The sequence below is a fragment of the Nuphar pumila genome, chromosome 9 (genome assembly GCF_984573655.1).
Source record: "Nuphar pumila chromosome 9, dmNupPumi1.hap1.1, whole genome shotgun sequence".
NCBI lineage: Eukaryota > Viridiplantae > Streptophyta > Magnoliopsida > Nymphaeales > Nymphaeaceae > Nuphar > Nuphar pumila.
In genome coordinates, this window is record NC_143257.1 from 101,707,685 (window position 1) to 101,726,989 (window position 19,305).

The window sequence follows — 19,305 nt, forward strand, 5'->3', positions numbered from 1 at the left end:
TGAAAGCTACAGTTGTGATCTTTTCCTTACCATTATTACCACCTTTCCATCCTCTCCTTGTTTTTATCTCTGTTCTTCAAAACAGGGAAATATTCATCTTAACGCTGGGCTATCCAAGATCCTTCTGGCATCCTGAACCTTTTTTACTAGGAATGCTCGGTTCTCTCTCTCTCTCTCTCTCAATTTTTGTTCGCACTGATCCATTGGGGAGATAAATAGAGAGAACAAGAAGAAATAGCAAAGAGGGTAGATGAGCAACCTATGAGATCATGCAAGGACAGATCCAGTGAGTGACGAGAGAAAATGGTACTTGAGTTCTCATATGACATAAAGGATATACCTTTCATTCCCTTCTCTCTGAATGACCAACATGCATGGATGAAGAGGGTCACAAGACCATTCACCCCTTGTGGGGGCTGCGCACAAATGAGGTTGGTCATCAAAAGGCAATAAGCAGAAATTCCCTCACACACTTCAAGGGAAAAGTAAAGAAATTGATTGTGATCCAGAAGGACATCTTACACAAACAAGGATTTTTTTTTTATTCATTCAAAAGCTGTACAGTTAGATCACTCAGACAGACAAACAAATGGGTCTCAAGAAAATTGAAAGTGCACCCACAAACACAAGACCTGGAACAAAAAGAAAAGAAGAGAAAGAAGAAGAGAGAACCAGTTACAAACAAGAAAGGTTGTTTCATGGTGCTAGTAATCCCAAAACAAAGCCTCGAAATTACCATTACCATTGCCGGTGAATCCGAATCCGTTTTTCACTGCCACCATCTGATCAAGGAATCCAAAGTCATTCAGATTCGAGTTCCACGAAGATATCGATTCGGCCATTGAGAAATCTGGCAGCATATCATACAGGAAATCGTCGTCAAGTATTGATTGACAGGATTCCTGCAATGCAGAGGAGTAATTCCCGTTTAACGAAGGAAGCTCAGTGATGTCCTCCTCTCCGCTGATGACATGAAAGTCATCAGTGTCGGTTGTGGCAGGAGTCGCAGCAGAAATTGGCTCCATGGCAGCTGCTGCAGCAGCTGCGGCCTGTATATCCCGAGGCGATAATGTGGCAGGCTTCGGGAGGGAAGATGTCAACTCAGGGAAATTGAGTATCGCCGTCGTACCTTTGATGCTGAGAGCGGCCACATCATGTGCCCTGGCAGCCATCTCAGGCGTCGGGAATGTCCCCAGCCAGATCCTCGATTTCTTCCGTGGCTCACGGATCTCGGAGACCCATTTGCCCCAGTTCCTCATCCTCACTCCTCTGTACACGGGGTGCTTGCTGTCCCTCATCTTCTTCCTCTTGTTCTCATCTTCCTCGGGCAATCTGGGTTTTGGGTGGAAGGGGGGATTCTGAATTGGACGTGTCTGTGAAGAAGCTGATGAGGGGGATGGTGGGGATGATAAGGAGAGTGATGTGCTACTACTCTCTGAGGCAGCTTCTAATTTGTTTGCATCCCTCATGGTGACCCCCTGGTGGTGTGTGTGGTTGTATGATTGCAAAATAGAGGCATATAGTGGTTTTATACAGCGGAAAGGGGGTGAGGGGCCTTTCTACATACACGTTGAGAGAGAGAGAGGTGGGGGGCAGTAGAAAATTGTGATGGCGGTTCACAGTAAACACTTAACACCGACCATGGGCTTTCATGATTTGGCAATGACGTTAAAGAAAAGACTAGTAGGGGAGAGGGAGGAGGGGGGCCACCACAAGAAATGGGGCTTGTCTTGTTGCCCCTGGTACAGGTGGGTCCTTTCTCGTGTACCACACTAGCCTCATTAATTTCATTAAAAAGTTTTTACCCTCTGTCCTATTGCATTCTGCCCCTTCATGACTTGTGCGGGTGTACCAGATGTTTCGTTTCACCCTTTTGGCTGGCCAGTAGAAAAAATCATGTTGGGACAAGAAGTATGGCGTCACCACTTGGCCATATTATTAAATTATCCATCTATAATCTCTCTAGGCCCTATGAGTAGTAGCTCAAAACTTAATAGCTTGAGTCCATTTAAAATAGGACATTACAACGTTGCTTCCCTTGCAGTCATAGCCATGGCCAGGAGAAAAAGAAAGTAATCTAATTTAGTGGGTGTTAAAAAGGCATTTTATTTACAAGTTGACCATCCTTGGAAGTAGGGCAGGTAAACGAGATGAACAGACCCAGCTTGAGGTGTTCAAGCTTGGCTCATCCTTGCGACAAGCCCAGCTGAGCCCAGTTCAAACTTACGACTGTGGAGCTAAATGAGCCAAGCACAAACTTTGTTTGCAGAAATAAACATACATTGTTTCAAAGCTGCAAGTAATAAATTGGACGTGAACTCTATATTGACACGACCTTGAGCCGGCTTGTCTATAAAAAAGTACAGCGGACTTGCAAACCAAACACTTACACAAGCTGAACCCCTATTTTTCATTCTTGGCTTCCGAACCTTACAAGTTTGAATTATGGGCACTTCACTAACCGAGCACAAGCCAAACCAAGAGTGGCTCGTCTATTTCCCAGCTTTACTTGTGAAGTTCTTCGCTTTGAAATCCATGCAATAAATTACCATCAGTAATTAAATTGGGTGTCCTATTGATTCTTGATGGAATGGTTTTATTGCAATTTGGTGAGCATGAGTAGCAAGATGATTTTTTTTTTTCCCCCTTCAAGAAGATTTTACTTACACGATCGTCCACATAAGACGAATCCAATAAATGAAGCATGCAGCTTGCCTTAGCCAAGATCATAGATCAACATCATCTACCATATATAGAGGTATCATCTAGTGTCAACAGATCTCAAAAGGTTTTGACGATTTTGGCATTTCAAGCCTTGCATGCACAGACGAAACAATCGTGCAACTCCAATTTCTATTGAAATCCAAATTCTATCTACAGAATCCACAGTGAAATCCAATCCAAAAGCAAATTTGATCTATGGACAGCATGATTGTAGGTCCTAGTTCCCTAGATTAAAGGTGCCTTGTTTTGATGACGAGAAGCCTGCCTAAGAACAGGTTCACTTAATGCCCCCCTCCCTAAGATACTAAACCCCAGGTGAGTGCCTTAGCCCACAACGGATACACATTGGGCAAGCCACGAGTATGATCTCAAGGGGAAATCAACCTTGGGCAAGATGGGGTTAAAGGTTCAGGTTCTCCTTTGTAATATCCTAGTGTTAACTGTATCTTAGAACTTGCCCCAACGGGGGTTGGCGTAGTGGGGTGGGGCCTTGGCTGCTAGACGGGCAGTAAAGCTGTGATTCTCATGAGCGTTGCCCCTCTGCGCAAGCCAACAACTAGCATAAGCCCTTGGGGATAAGGATCCTAGTCTGAGTTTTACGCTGCCAGCACGATGACCGTAGGTATGACAGGTTGAGCCAACGCCACTATGCGTAGGAAACTGTATCTTGGAACATAATTTCGTGATGATGCTGATCATTCAACAGTTCGTTTTTGCTACACACAAGCTCCTGAATGACCATATTAGACTATAAATGTCCTGCATTATTTAGGACAAATTTTGCAATTCTTCATTGGAGGAAAGAGAAGAAAAAAAAAAACAATGTACATACTTTTCTCGGTAATAATGTGAACTCTTTTGGAAGAGTAATCACAGAGTTTTACAGCTGGGACGCTAAAACAGGGACATGGTCAACATGACACCTCTATGTCTGTCAGTAAGGGGACACCCGAATCAAAAGTGGTTTTTCCTTATTATCGAAAAAAAACGTTGCAAGGCAATCACTAATTCATAAAAAAAAAAAATCACCGTGAAAGCATTAGTAGGGAAGGGGTAAAATGAATGTGAAAGGTTCTCATATATGAATGTCACTCTCCTCCCAGCATAAATTGAGGCATGATTGCTTGATGAGTGAAACCAAGGTAGTCTCTTTCATTCACCTGGGTTCAGAGTTTTGCTCACCATCCACTTGATGATCTGGGCTCATCGTCGGCATCAATAGTACGAGGAGAACACCGAGCACCCACATCAACGTTTCTTTTGTCTATTTCTACTATAGTAGCTATCAATATGTGTTCTTGTGTTATACATTCTTTTTTACGCCAACATTGGATTATGGGCCCATAACTCGCAGCCGCTACCTATGTGGGTGTGTTGGTGGGCTCTTCCGGATGCCTGTCAAATTTTTTTTTCTTGTTTTCTTTTTCTCTCATCAGACTCCCATTTGGTCTTTGGGATGTCAGATGGTGATAAGGAAGAAGAAGGCCAGCGCACCACCGCCTGCGGGCCGACAATTGTTGTTGCCTTCTCGCGAAAGTGACAGTGGTTGCCACTGGCGATAAGGGTTGGCGGAATCCCTCTTGCTATTCTGTTTTTTTATTGTGAACGCCCTCATGGGGTCATGGGGTCTGCCGACACTGCGAACCATCTTGGCATCGAGGGCTGGCCATTGGTGGTCGGCTGACGCTGGTGGCTACCCTCGGTTGACCGCCGCTGGCGACAACAGGTCGCAGAGGCTTGTTTTCGCCAGATGGAGTAGCATAAAAGAAGGGGGAATGAAAACCCCATTTTCCTTTTTTTATTTTATTTTACATACCTCCACCACCGCAGCAGCTGGTAGTCAGCCCAGGGTGCCAACATTTGGCCTTCACTGGCAACATTCGGGGTTGGCCATCGTACGTTGCCACCAGCGGTGGTGTTTATAGCGCGAGGGGGGGGGGATTGAGAAACTGACATTGCTCGGTTTTCTCATGGAGCTGGAGTGTTAGGATCCACTGTAGCAACCTACAGTGGATCCTGACTCAGGGCTGGCCCGATCTGAACCCGATAGGTTCCAGATGGATCAGGTTGTTGTCGCTCTGCATGGACCCAATCCAGATCCAGATCTAAGGATCCAAGTAGATCAGGTCTATGTCCATCTTGGGGTGGACCCGATGCAGACCTGAATCTGTTAAGGGCGGGGTGCATCGGGTCTAAATATGTCCTTGGGGGACCCGATCCAGACCTAGATCCATGTCCGATCCAGACCAGATTCTGGATCTAGACCCTACCAAAAATCCAATTTAGATCAGGTTTTGGATCTGGACTGAGTCTATATCATGAGATCTAACCCGAGATCCATTTTTTGATTGGATTTGGACCTGAATCGGATCAGATTAGATAAGAAACAGAGTCTAGACACTATTTAAACCTTTTAAGAGACTGAACCGCTTTTGTGACCCATACAAGGTATTCTAGGACAGGTTTAAACCCATTTTTCGCCGGTTCTTATTGGTTTTTCATCAGTTCCTGCATGTAGAGACCTTGTTTCATGAACCAGTAAAGAACATGGGTTTTCTTATTTGATTTTAAGGGTTTATGTATTTTATTACTTGTTTCAGACTATTTTGGCTATTTTGAGACCGATTTTGGGCCTTGATTAACCGGCTCTAGGCTATTTTAGACTAGTTCAAAGTACTTTTTGGCCGATTCAGCATGAAGACCCTAGGCATTACCTATAAAAACATATTTTTATCATTTTCTTATACTTTATAAGTGTTTATTATCATAGAAGCATGATGTTTGCATGTCTCATGCATGTATTTTATGTTATTTAAGTTATATATGATATGCAAGCATGAATTATGATTAAATTCATGACATATATGATGTGTTTTCATCAAAATTTTATTTATGTGTAGAAGTTGATGCATGAATTTGTATTTTTTATTATATAATACTTATTTTATCATAAATATACATAAATTATCATGTGTGCAAGGGCATGCTTCATAACATGAATATGTTTATGGTAAAAGATTTTGATTAACTAACTCATGCAATTATCAAAGTAATATAAGTTTTGTTGATTGAGTATTCTTTTTACTGTGTTAAGATTCAGTATTATGATTATGTGTGACTTTATGAAATAATGGTTCTACCCAAAGGTAGGTCATTGTGTTCTAAATTTATAGAGGGTATTATATTAGATATGTATACTAGCCATGAAGCATGTTCGTACCCAAAAGGTATATTGTTGAATTATTTTTAATTACATAATCTACTAGTTTCACCAATTGAAGTCAATTCATTGTGAATTGAAGAGACAAAACAAAAGTATTATCATTTTCACCAAAGTGAAACAATAATGACTCAATTATGCTTGTCTTAGAAAAGGTGAATAATAAAGGGTCTCAATTTCACTACAAGAAATTTATGAATTAGCGATAAACGTAATCTATCGCTAATCCATCATAAATCCGTCACTAAACAGTTTAGTGACGAATTAGCAATAGATAACTTTTATCATAATTTCCTAGTTGCTAATTAGCGACAGAACATATCTGTTGCTACTTCAGTTGCTAATTTGTGATGGATTAGCGAATGCCATGATCCGTCGCTAATGTACAGAGATTTGGTTTTGCGACAGATACACATCCATCGCTATTGTAGCGACGAATTTTCAATGGATTACAATCCATCACAAAACATTGACCGATTCAGTTTTGCGATGGATAAATATTCATCCCTAATCCATCGCTAAATTGGAGGCTGACACTAATTAGTGAAGGATATTATCCATCGCTAATTCATCACAAAAAATTTTAAAAATAAAAAAAAAATCCTTAAAATACAAATATAAAAAAAAAAATTCTTCGTTACACAATTTATATATCCTGTGTATAAAAAATAAATTACACATAAAAAATATATATACAAAGTAGGTGAAACAAATTTAACATAAGTTACAAGGAGAAAAAATGTAGCAATCCACTATAATCCTCGCAAAGTTCTAATTATTTATAAGTGAACATATATAAAGAGTTTCGTTTGAAACAACAAGGTGCAAAAAATTCAACACATGAATCTAATCATCGCCAAGATTCAGAGCATCAACCTCTTCATTGTCTTGATCTGCCCCTTCATCCATGCCTCCATCAGCTCCTCTACGCTCATTATCTCTAACATCTTACAAGAGATCCAAAAGGTTAGTATTAATAAATAAAATATAATGAAATAAATTATATGCAATGCACCTAATCTAAGGCAATCAAAGTAACATGGATGTATGACACATAGACTAGCAATAAAGTGAAGGACATTAACAGAATTCAGATATGTGTTATAAGGCTGACAAAATTTTTTTTATAGTGATTCAATCATGCAGATATGTGTTCTAAGGTTGTCAAAAAAAATGTCATAGTGATTCAAGCATGCATATATGGTTTATAAGGTTGTCAAATAAATGTGTTATGTATCGCAATCATGCATATATGTGTTATAAGGCAATCAAAAAACTTTCATAGTGATTAAATTATGCTTATATATGTTTTAAGGTTGTCAAAAAACTTTCATAGTGATTCAATCATGCATATATGTGTTATAAGGCCGTCAAACAATTTCATAGTGATAAAATCATGCTTATATATGTTTTAAGGTTGTCAAAAAACTTTCATAGTGATTTAATCATGCATATATGTATTCTAAGGTAGTCTAAAAACTTTCATAGTGATGAAATCATGCTTATATGTGTTATAAGGCAATCAAAAAACTATCATAATGATGAAATCATGCTTATATGTGTTCTAAGGTTGTCAAAAAACTTTCATAGTGATTCAATCATGCATATATGTGTTATAAAGCAGTAAAAAAACTTTCATAGTGATGAAATCATGCATATATGTATTTTAATGTTGTCAAAAAACTTTCATAGTGATTCAATCATGCATATATGTGTTATAAGGCAATCAAAAAACTTTCATAGTGATGAAATCATGCTTATATGTATTCTAAGGTTGTCAAAAAACTTTTATAGTGATTCAATCATGCACATATGTGTTATAAAGCAGTAAAAAAACTTTCATAGTGATGAAATCATGCTTATATCTGTTCTAAGGTTGTAAAAAAGCTTTCATAGTAATTCAATCATGCATATATGTGTTATAAGGCAGTCAAACAATTTCATAGTGATGAAATCATGCTTATATATGTGTTCTAAGGTTGTCAAAAAGCTTTCATAGTGATGCAATCATGCATATATGTGTTATAAGGCAGTCAAAAAGCTTTCATAGTGATGAAATCATGCTTATATGTGTTCTAAGGTTGTAAAAAAACTTTCATGGTGATTCAATCATGCATATATGTATTATAAGGCAGTAAAAAAACTTTCATAGTGATGAAATCATGCTCATATATGTTCTAAGGTTGTCAAAAAACTTTCATAGTGATCCAATCATGCATATATGTGTTATAAGGCAGCCAAACAATTTCATAGTGATGAAATCATGCATAATTATATTACCAAATGATGTACGTACGTAGAGAACTTGGTGTAACATATTAAGTATACTTACTTGATAGAGGGGTCGATCGCTGAGCAATTAAAAAGGATATAGATTTGTGCTGCGTCTTGCTCTCGATCTTCCAAGAGTCTTGACCGACAACTACCAAAGGCATGCCCAAGTGGTTTAAATATCGATAGTTCATCGGCCACAGTAACTTTTTCTGCATCATCATTACAAGGTGGACAAGTATAACATGTTGGAATGTGAGGTTCAAAGTACATAGATGAGAAATTTGAAATCTCTTCTAAAGTGTATGCCTCATAAATTGAACCATCCACTCTTGCTTTATTCCGAACCTTTTTTTGAGGTCAAACATGCATCTGTCAACAATATACATCTCGTAATACAATAAATTTCCAATAGCATTAGAGAGAAAAATAAAAAAAAATACTTTTCAAATGGGTACAACCATCGATATTGCACAGGACCACCAACCCTAAGTTCATATGGCAAATGTATGATCACATGTTCCATAACATCGAAAAATGCTAGCAAAAATATCTTCTCTAGCTGACAAATAGTAGTGACGACAGAATCCTTGAGATTCTTTACCTCAGTTACTATAACTTCCGATGTACATAATGTTTTAAAAAATCTACTCAACTGGGATAATACCCTCTATATATGTTTGTCTAACATATCATGAAATGCTAGGAAAATCAACCGTTGCATAATGACATGACAATCATGGATCTTCAACCCATATAATTGTCCATCGTCTATCTTCATAGCTCGAGCAATGTTAGAGATATATCCATCTAAAAATCTTAACTGTCTCAACCACTGACATATCTGCTTTACTTGATCTGGTCCAAGCACATACCTTGTCTTTGGTTTCAGTACTTTGTCATTGTACTCTTGAAGTTCTAATTCTGGTCTTTTATATATTATTTTTAAATTCATACGGGACTTCGGATTATCTTTCATTTTCTCTTTGACATTCATTACCATATTGAACACGTTATCAAACACATTTTTCTCTACATGCTTCACATCCAAATTATGTCGTATCAAGTTCCCAAAATATAGATTTTTTTGTCCAATTGTGATCATTTCCAAATCCAAGGAAGGGTGTCAGACTACGAGCATCTGTCAGTCTATATGGAAAGTATCACAATCGTCTTAAAATCTCTATGCCAGACAACCGTGTAGGTAGACCTTCTATTTCAGTTGTGCATGCTCGAAACACATTCCTTTGTCGTTAGAATGGATGGTCGCTGGGTAAAAATCGACGATGACAATCAAATCAACACGATTTTCTTCCATGCATCAATCTAAAAGATTTTGTATCCTCCATGCAGTACGGACATACCAACCACCCATGTGTACTCCAACCAGATAACGTACCATACGCAGAGAAGTCACTAATTATCCATAGAACAACAACCTTCATATTGAAATTTTATTTTTTGTGGGCATCGTACATGAGAACACCGTCATCCCATAGTATTTTCAACTCATCAATCAATGGCCTTAAATATACATCAAGATTTTGGCATGGAGAGGTCAGACCAGGGATTAATAGAGACAAGAAAAGATTTTGATGCTTCATACACAAGCTTGGAGGAAGGTTGTATAGAGTGAAAAATACTGGCCAACACGAGTATGGGGTTGATCTACCCCAAATGGATTAAATCCATTTGTACATAAACTTAGCCTAACATTTTTCACTTCCATTGCGAAGGTCTGATGAGTACAATCAAAGTGTTTCCACTTCAACAGAATACGTGATCTTGTCTTCATCATGTCAAAATTTATTTGCATGACATCTCATGTGTTTAGCTATCCTCGAAGACATATACAATCGTTGCAATCTAGGGGTGAGCAGAAAGTGACAGAGTGACTTGTATGACACTTCTTTTGACATCGTGCTACCATTGCTCATTGTCTTTGGCTTGAACCGAGGATGACTACATGATGGACATGATTTGCTATTTTCTTGATCTATGAAATACAACATGCAGTGATTTAGAAAAGCATCTACCTTTTGATACCCCATACCTAGAGTGTTGACCATAACCTTCGCATGATAGAAATTTTATGGCAATTTCTCATCTTTGGGCAGCATAGTCTTCACAATAGACGACCGACGGTCAAAACATGATTGACTCAAATTATACTCTGACTTCAAATTCAGTAGTTAAAGAACTGCATACAAGATAGTGTGACTCTTGCAACTATTCCACAATGGCTCATCAACATCTCTAAGTAAGTCATAAAATCTACTAGCTACATCGTTTGTTGCTTCTTCCTCAACCTCAATTTGTACATCACTAAGATCTATAGCAGAACCTAGTTCTGGTTCTGCAACATCAAATAGCAAATCCACATATAGATTATCATGCACCACATTCACCCGTACGTCAAAATTGTTTCAAAATTCTTTACCATAACGCGTTCAATTCTCATAACCACTCACAAAACCCTTCCTGTATAGGTGATGTCTAACGCCATAAGGTTTTACAAATCGATTGTTCTTACACATTGTGCAGGGGCATCTGATCCCACCGATGGGATCCACTATACTGATACTTGCAGTTGGAAATTCAATAAAACTGTCAACACCATCCATATATTCAAGTGACACCTCATTATAAACTATCCTGCGGTATATTCATTCATAGTTTGCAGCCATTTTATCCTATAATATTACAAATATTATCTTCACTAGTTAAAAGAGAATCATAATAATGCATCGATGAAAAAAATATCAAATTTATCATGCATTGTTGGTTATATATATCACAAAGATATTTAGAAAGATGAAATCACATTCATAAACACGATACATTCAATTTAAGCATGTTTTCATAATACAATTTTATATGGAGGGCATAATTATTTTGAAAATAACTTCATGCAAACATGGATACAATCACGTCAAACATTGTAATATATTTAATCATTCACATCACAATAATGTCAAATATGTACATGCAGTAAACATACTCCAATATCCCGCTAACTACTACCATGACTAGCATGGACTCCGAGCTACAAAAATAAAAGCACTTCTATTTCTATACATTCAAATCATGCTCAGCATGATCTCTAAACTCCAGCCAAGCAGTCCTAGATATCCACAACTAAGTGAGTATGTAAACAGAAAAATGTTGCATCCAAGAAAGTAAATAACATGTGATACACTTGCATCACTTACTCACCACAGGTATTTACCCGATTTGCATTGCTTTTGCCTTTGCATTTTTTTTTTATTTCTTTTTGCATTGTATTTTTAGCCGCATGCGATGCTTAGCACTAAGCATCACACAATTAGCTCAGCTACATACCTGCAATCCACATTTATATATTGCAATGCACATTTATATACGACGAAGAGAGACAAGGGCGACGATGAGAAGGAAGGCACAGTCGAGGTTGAACCCCTCCCTCGTAACCCAAGCAACAGGGAGGGGGTCTCGGCCCCTCCCTTACAAAAAATGAGAAATGAGAGGGAGTGGAGCCCCTCCCTCAAAACCCAAGAAAAAGAAGGCAGGAAGGTTACTCGACCCGTCCCTAGCAAAAAAGAAAGAACAGGTGGGGCAAGGGCCTTGCCCCTGCATGCCGGAAACACCCAAGCAGTAGGGGCAAAGCCCCTACCGACTGGAAGGAACGAGGGAGGTGCCCAAAGCCCTGCCTCGTTCTTTGTCACAGGCGGCAGGGGGTGTCTCCCCTACCGACCTGTCAAAAAAACTGGCAGGGATGCCCCTGCTTGTCAGTCGGAAAAGGGAGACAAGCTGGGGCGCAAGCCCTTGCCTGTCAGCCAAAAAAAAATAGAGGATAGGCAGCCTTTGCCTGTCGACCAAAAAACAGAAGAAGACGAAGAGGAAGTCAGTGGGAGACTGAGATATATATATATATATATATATATATATATATATATATATATATATATATATATATATATATATATATATATATATATATAGAGAGAGAGAGAGAGAGAGAGAGAGAGAGAGAGAGAGAGAGAGACCTGAGGGGGCAGAAGGTGGAGGGTGTCGCCAGCGGCAAATGGCGCACAGGGGTTCTGGCATCGGGTGATCTCTAGTGAGGCAAGGATCGGGGCTCAGTGAAGGGAGCAACGAAGGGGTTGATTCAGTTTAGGCTGCCGGTGGCAGGTAGTCGAATGCAGGGAGGGCCGATGGGGGCAAAGGGGCCGACACAGGCTAAGGGGTCGACGAAGGCAAAGGAAGAGGGTTAGGGTTCTCTGACTAAGAACCCAATTTGGGGGTAATCAGAGAGAGAGGAGAGAGAGAATTTCGCACCTTAGACAGACTTATATCAAAAATTAGTGACACAAAAGTTTCGTGTCAAAATTCGTCGCAAGTAGCGACGAAAAAATTCTGTCGTTAAGTTACGATGGAGTTTGACATGGAACTTTTTTGTCACTAATTAGTGACAGAGTTTGAGATGGAATGTTTTTGTCACCAATTTCGCAACAAATTTCAATTTTAGCAATAACTACTTTTCTCTCGTTAATCCATCGCAAGTTTGCGATGGAAATAATCCATCGCCAATTTTCATCGCTAATTAACAATTTTCTTGTAGTGTTTTTATATTTTTAACATAAGTCACATTTGAGAAATTTTTTAGGTCTTTTCCATTTCATTCATGTTGTACAATGTTCTTTGATCATTGACAGTTCTAGTAACCTCTCCATCTTAGACAGATCCAATTTTTTGGATTGGAAAGAAATTGCATTATTCACTCTAGGTTACATGGACCTAGATTTGGTTCTTAGAATTAATGAACTTCCTACTCTTACAGAGCAAAGTACAGTCAAATAGAAGATACCTGTAAGAAGTGAGAGTGTTTAAACAGACTTAGCTTGTTGCTTTTGCAATCAAGAGTGGCTAAGAACATTTAGGGTGTCATCCCTCACTGCAAAACAGTAAAGGAATTCCTTGAAGCCATTGAAGCTCAATTTGTCAGTTCTAATAAAGATAGGGTTAGTACCTTAATGTTTAAGTTGGTATCTATGAAATATTCTAGTGATAGTCACATCCGACAACACATCTTGAAAATGAGAAATATTATATCTCAGTTGAATGACATAAAGTTTGCCATTTCAGATTCTTTTATAGTCCATCTGATTTTGATGTCATTGCCTATTGAATACAAACACTTTAAGATCTCTTACAACATACATAATGATAAGTGGTCCTTTAATGACCTCTTGACCAAGTATGCTAAAAAGAAAAAAAGATTGAAAGGTGAGAGAATGTTGAGCATACATATGGCCTCGTATTACGAAAAATATAAGCCGAGGACAAAGAAAAGTTTCTTTAAGAAGAAGAACAAGAAGAAAACCTTTTGAGAGAGTTCAAACTTTCAAGCAAAAGTCAAATCCCAGGAAGAAGGTTCTTCTATAAGTATTTATTCTGCAAGAAAAATGGACATAAGAAAGTGAACTGCCTAAAGCATAAGAAATAACTCAAGAATAAAGGTAATAAGTCATTCATTTCTCATGAGTGTAATTTAATCCATGTTTTATTGCATAGTTGGTAGATTGATTGTGGTGCCACAATGCACATTGCCAACTCTTTATAGGCATTTCTAAATAAAAATGAACCAATGGAGCATGAAAAAAGCATCTTTTCAGGAAAGAAAATGTGTTCACATGATAAGAACATTGTGACCTGTAGAGTTGTATTGGAGTCATAATTTATTTTGGATTTGGTTGATAAGTTTATGTTTCATCCTATAGTTGAAACTTCATTTCTATTTCACAAATTGATAAGTTTGGTTCTGTTTTTAAATTTGAAAACTCCAAGCTTATTATTGCTAAAAACTCTAGTCTTGCAGGTTTTGCATATGTGTATGATGGTTTGTATCGTTTGAAAACTAAATTTCAAATTCGAGAATCTCACTCCGTTGAGAACATAATGATTGACAATAAACATGGCCTAAAGGATGATCAATCCCATTTACTTTGGCATCGAAGGTTATGACACATCTCGAAAGAGAGTGTCCAAAGATTTATGAAAAAAGAGATTCTTGGATCCTTTGATTTCACGAATACTAAACCATGTGTTGACTGCATAAATGCTAAGCAGTCAAACATATATAAGAAAGATGCCAAACACAGTAATAAAAAATTAGAGATTATGCATATGAATGTTCATAGGTCTTTTTCTTTGTTACACAGGTGGAAAATATTGTCACCCGTATAGACGATTACTCACGGTATCTGTAATTCTATTTATTATTTAAAAAATTTGAAGTCTTTTAAGTTTTCAAAGACTTCAAGAAAGAAGTAGAGAAACATACCAGTGAAGTGATTAAAATGGTTATGTCTGATAAAGGTAGTGAATATTATGGTCATTTCACTGAGATAGGACAAAAAGAAAGGCTATTAGTATGGTTTCTAAAATAAAAAAAATTACATCGCAATACACCATGCTTTATAGTGCTTACCAGAATAGTGTAGTTGAAAAAAGAAACCATATGCTTAAAGAAATAACTCGAGAGTGATGTTGAATCACTCAAACCTTCCCCCGACCTTCTAAGGTGAAGCTCTCATGACAATAATGTATATATTTAATAAGGTTCCTACGAAGATTTTTTAAAAGACTTTTTATAAGCTATGGGCTGCTAGAAAACCTTGTTTGTTATATATGCACATACAGAGATGTCTAGTTGAAGCTAAATTGTATAACCCACATATAAAAGTCTTTGATTGTAGGACTAGTGGATTTTTTATTGGTTATTCAGATAGATCAAAGGGTTTTAGGTTTTATTGTACATCTCATACACCATAGATAATAGAAACAAATAAAGCAATATTTCTTAAAAATAGTTCTATTATAATAAATGGATCTCAAAGTTTCAAATTTGAGGAATTGTAGGATCCATATTTCATACATGCGAAGGATAAGAGCCCAGATGTTTTGATCATTGTCCCTTTGGATAATGCTAGATAAAATTCGATTAATGAACATCAATCTCAAGTATGACAAGTTTTTTATGATGATATATAACAACAACAGGAGGCAGAAGTTCATTTTGAACCACTTGTAATACTTGTATGGAGGTCTATGAAGACCAAGAAATCTGCTATCCATCTAAACTATGTGATGTATTTATAAGGGCCCAATAATTTTATAGACATTGATGATGATCCATTTACCTTTGTAGAAGTCATTGAAAGTGAAAGATCGACATATTTGATCAATGCCATGAAATAAGAGCTTGACTCTATGGCAAAAAATCAAGTGTAGGATCTAGTACCTCAATCTAATGGAGTAAGGGACATTGGTTGTAAGTGGATCTTTAAGATTAAAGCAGACTCCAAAGGGCAAGTAGAGAGGTACAAGGTTAGGCTCATTGTAAAGGGTTTCATATAGATGAAGGGCATTAATTATAATGAGATTTTTTTTTCATCTCAACTAAAGAATCATTGAGGATAATTATGGCCCTCTAGCTCATTTTGATTTAGAGTTATATCAAATGGATGTGAAAACTGCTTTCCTAAATGGAAATCTGAAAGAGGAGGTATATATGCAATAAATTTTTAGTTTCAGTATAGATGACTTGAATAATTTAGTATGCAAATTTAAGAAATCAATATATGGACTTAAAAAAGCTTCCTGCCAATGGTATAAAAAGTTCAATCAGGTAATTTTGAACTTTGGATTCACTCAAAATACTGTTGATCAGTGCATATACCTTAAGATTAGTGAGAGTAAGTTCATAATTCTGGTTTTATATGTTGATGATATTCTTCTTGCAACTAATGATTTAATGAGCCAAAAGATTTTATTTTTTCTCATTTTGGCATGAAGGACATGGGTGAGGCCACATATATTCTTGGGATTAAGATCCGTCATGATAGAACTAAGGGTGTCATTGGCCTCGCTCAAAATGGGATAAATTAACCCTAAAGGACTGTTCTTAGGATGATAATGAAAATACACAGATGATAATCATCCCATATGCTTCGGCGGTTGAGAGTTTGTAGTATGCGCATACTTGCACACGACCAGATATCACATTTGCTATGAGAATGTATGATAGATATTAGTATCATCCAGGCATTGTGCATTAAAAGGCAGTGAAGAAGGTCATGCGCTATTTACAAGGAACGAAGGACTATATGTTGACCTAAACAAGGTTAAGAACCTAGAGATCGTTGAATACTCTAATGTAAACTTAAGGGAATGTATTGACAATAGAAAGTCTACTACTGGATACATCTTTTTACTGACAAGTGGTGCTATCTCATAGAGAAGCAGAAAGCAGTCTACAACTATAACCCATACTTTAGAGGCAAAATTTATTACTCTATATGAGACTTCATCTCAGGCCATTTGGATAAGAAACTTCATTATGGGTCTTGAGATTGCGGACTCTATTGAGATACCACTATCTTTTGTGATAATAAAACTGTTGTGTCCTTATCGAATAACAACAAGAGCTCAACCTCGTGTTGACACATGAAGTTAAAGTATTTTTTTGCTAAAGAAATGACTGATAATGATTTAGTCTGTATTGACACAATCGATATGAAAGAAATGACTGCAGATCCCCTTACTAAAGGGTTAACAACGAAATTATATTCTCAACATAAAAAGAGGATGAGTCTGTTTGATTTCTTTTGATGTATGACAATACATTATGGTTATATGTGATCATATTTATGAAGCTAAATTGATGCCCTATAGTTTTGTGTATTGTTGATTCTGTATAATAAATCTCTCATTAAGGTAGAGAGAATAGCAGAATACCAATATTAAATGACCAATAAAATGAGTTAGAGACCAACCTATTCATAAATGTAATCTTAACATGCTAAAGCACTGAAATTTAATAATATTGTAGTGCATATAAAATTGACATTTCATATATAGGTGTTAAACTCTATAACTCATACGATTCATTCTTGTGATACCGGATAGCATGTGAACCCACATAAAAATTGAATTAAAATAACCGTAAATAACCTTTGATTATGTGCCTTTCCATGTCAATGGGTCAAGTGGGTAAATGTTGGACATTTTGGATCGAGTCCAACCATGAGGGACCCGGTTTGAAACAATGCACTCTTAAGGGGGTTATGTGAATATGAAGGGTTCACATTCAATATGGCATGTGAATTGAGCCATCATTGCTTGATGAGTGCAACCAAGGTGCTTTCTTTCTCTCATTTGGATTCAGAGTCGCGTTCACCATTGACTTGACGTCCTGAGATCATAGTGGGGGTCGATAGGCTGAGGAGAATGCCAAGAACCCACACCAATGCTCTTTTCATCCATTTCCACTATGGTAGCTACCAATATATGTTTTTGTTTTTTATATTCTGGTTTACGCCAACAACCTATGAATATGACATCAACATGGTCCAGAATTTGGGGGTGGACATGAAGCCTACACAACTCAGCCTTACCCAGTCCTGGACCCACTTATAGCCCAACCTGGCTGTTGTCAGGATTGAGTTCTGCTAGGGTCTTATCACTACAAGAAAAACTCTAATTAGCGACAAAAAATTCTAATGGATTTTTTCCATCGTAAATTTGTGACAGATTAGCTAGAGAAAACTATATGTCGCTAACATTCGAATTATTTACGGAATTAGCGATGAAAAAAATTCTGTCAAGAATCTGTCACAAATTAGTGATGGATTTGCGATGAAACAATTCTGTCTCAAACTCTGTCGCAACTTCGCGGTGGCTTAGCAGCATAAATTTTCTGTCGCTACTCCATCGTACATTTGCAACGGTGTTTGCAACAGAATTTTTCCTTCGTAAATCCATCGCTAAATTTCCCATAAATCCCTAATGCGAGTCCTTTTTCCCTTTCTATTTCGTCAGTCACCTGCCCGCCCGCCTCCCATCTGCATCCTGTCGCCCGCCCGTTGCCCATCGACCTCCCGTCACCCCCCGCCCCCAGGCGACCTCCCGTCTCCCATTTGACTGGCGACCTCCCATCGCCTGCCTGACCGACGCTCGTCGACCTCCTGTCGCCCGCTCGATGCCCATCGACCTCCCGATGACCTCCTTTCTCTTTCCCCTCCCATTCTTTCTCTCGTTGCTCCCCCTATGGGTTTTTCAGCTAGCCCTGTCCGGCGAGCCCCATCCGCAGGTAATCCTCCCCCTTTCCTCTATGGTGTAGCCTCTCTCTTCCCCCTATGGTTGTCGAAAGGCCAGCAGAGGCCCGACAGTCTCTGTCGAGCCCTCCCCACCCCTGTGTAGTTGGCGGGGGATGGCAGAGGCCCTGATCACCTCTGCCAGACCCTCCCCTTGCTCTTGATCTCTTTGGTAGGACAGGGGGCTCCACCTCTATCCTCTTTTTCTCTGACATGATAGGGGCTTCGCCCATGTCATTTTGAAAGCCGACAGGGCCCCCTATCCTCTTGACTTTGCCGATAGTCCCCCCCTGTCCGCTGTCGGAGAATGATTGGCAAGGGGAGAAGCCTCTTGCCCTTTTGTTTTCCTTGACAGGGGGTGGCTTCGCCCCCCTATTCTCAATAATTTTGACATGGGACGAATCCCTCCTGCCCCTTGTCTTTTTTTGCTCAGCAGGGGGCAGATCCCCCTGTCGGGAAGTTTTGCCTCAACAAGGGGCGAGACCCCCCTACCTCATGATTGATACGGGAGGGGGCAATACCTCCCTGCCTTGACCTTACTGCCAGCAGAGGCAGTGCCCCTGTCTATCTCGCTTTCACTAGAGGGTTGTGTCTCTCTGTCCGGACTCATTTCTGACAAGAGGCATCACCCTCCTTGTTATCGGGTAATAAACTTTATTTTAACAAGTGTCTTTTGCAAATTTCTCAATGGATCCTATGATCCGTGTTAAGTAAGTGACAAAAGCAATGTAAATCGGGTAAATACCCATGGTAAGTAAGTGATGCATGTGCATCACATGTTATTTAATTTCTTGGATGCAACACTTTTCTGTTCACACACTCACTTAGTTGTGGATATCTAAGACTGCTTTGATGGAGTTCGGAGATCATGCTGAGCATGATTTTAATGTATGAAAATAGAAGTGTTCTTATTTTTGGAGTTCGAATTTCATGCTAGTCATGGTAGTAGTTAGC

At 38.4% G+C, this 19,305-nt stretch overlaps 1 protein-coding gene across 1 annotated transcript; it reads right to left on the reverse strand.

The window, feature by feature from the left end:
- Positions 1-519: 519 nt before the first annotated feature.
- LOC149828763 (uncharacterized) lies at positions 520-1,470 on the reverse strand. The gene is made up of 2 exons (XM_090016961.1): positions 743-1,470; positions 520-632 (listed from the first exon to the last, which is right to left on the reverse strand). Exons 1-2 carry the CDS (start codon positions 1,467-1,469, stop codon positions 574-576), a joined length of 786 nt encoding a protein of 261 aa, XP_089873087.1. The 5' UTR covers position 1,470; the 3' UTR covers positions 520-573.
- Between the last annotated feature and the right edge of the window lie 17,835 nt (positions 1,471-19,305).

Coding starts and splice junctions, on each gene's coding strand:
- LOC149828763 (XM_090016961.1), bottom strand. CDS start 1,469: ATGAGGGATGCAAACAAATTAGAAGCTGCCTCAGAGAGTAGTAGCACA. Junction 633..742: donor ATTCGGATTCACCGGCAATG/GTAATGGTAATT, acceptor TTTTTGTTCCAG/GTCTTGTGTTTGTGGGTGCA.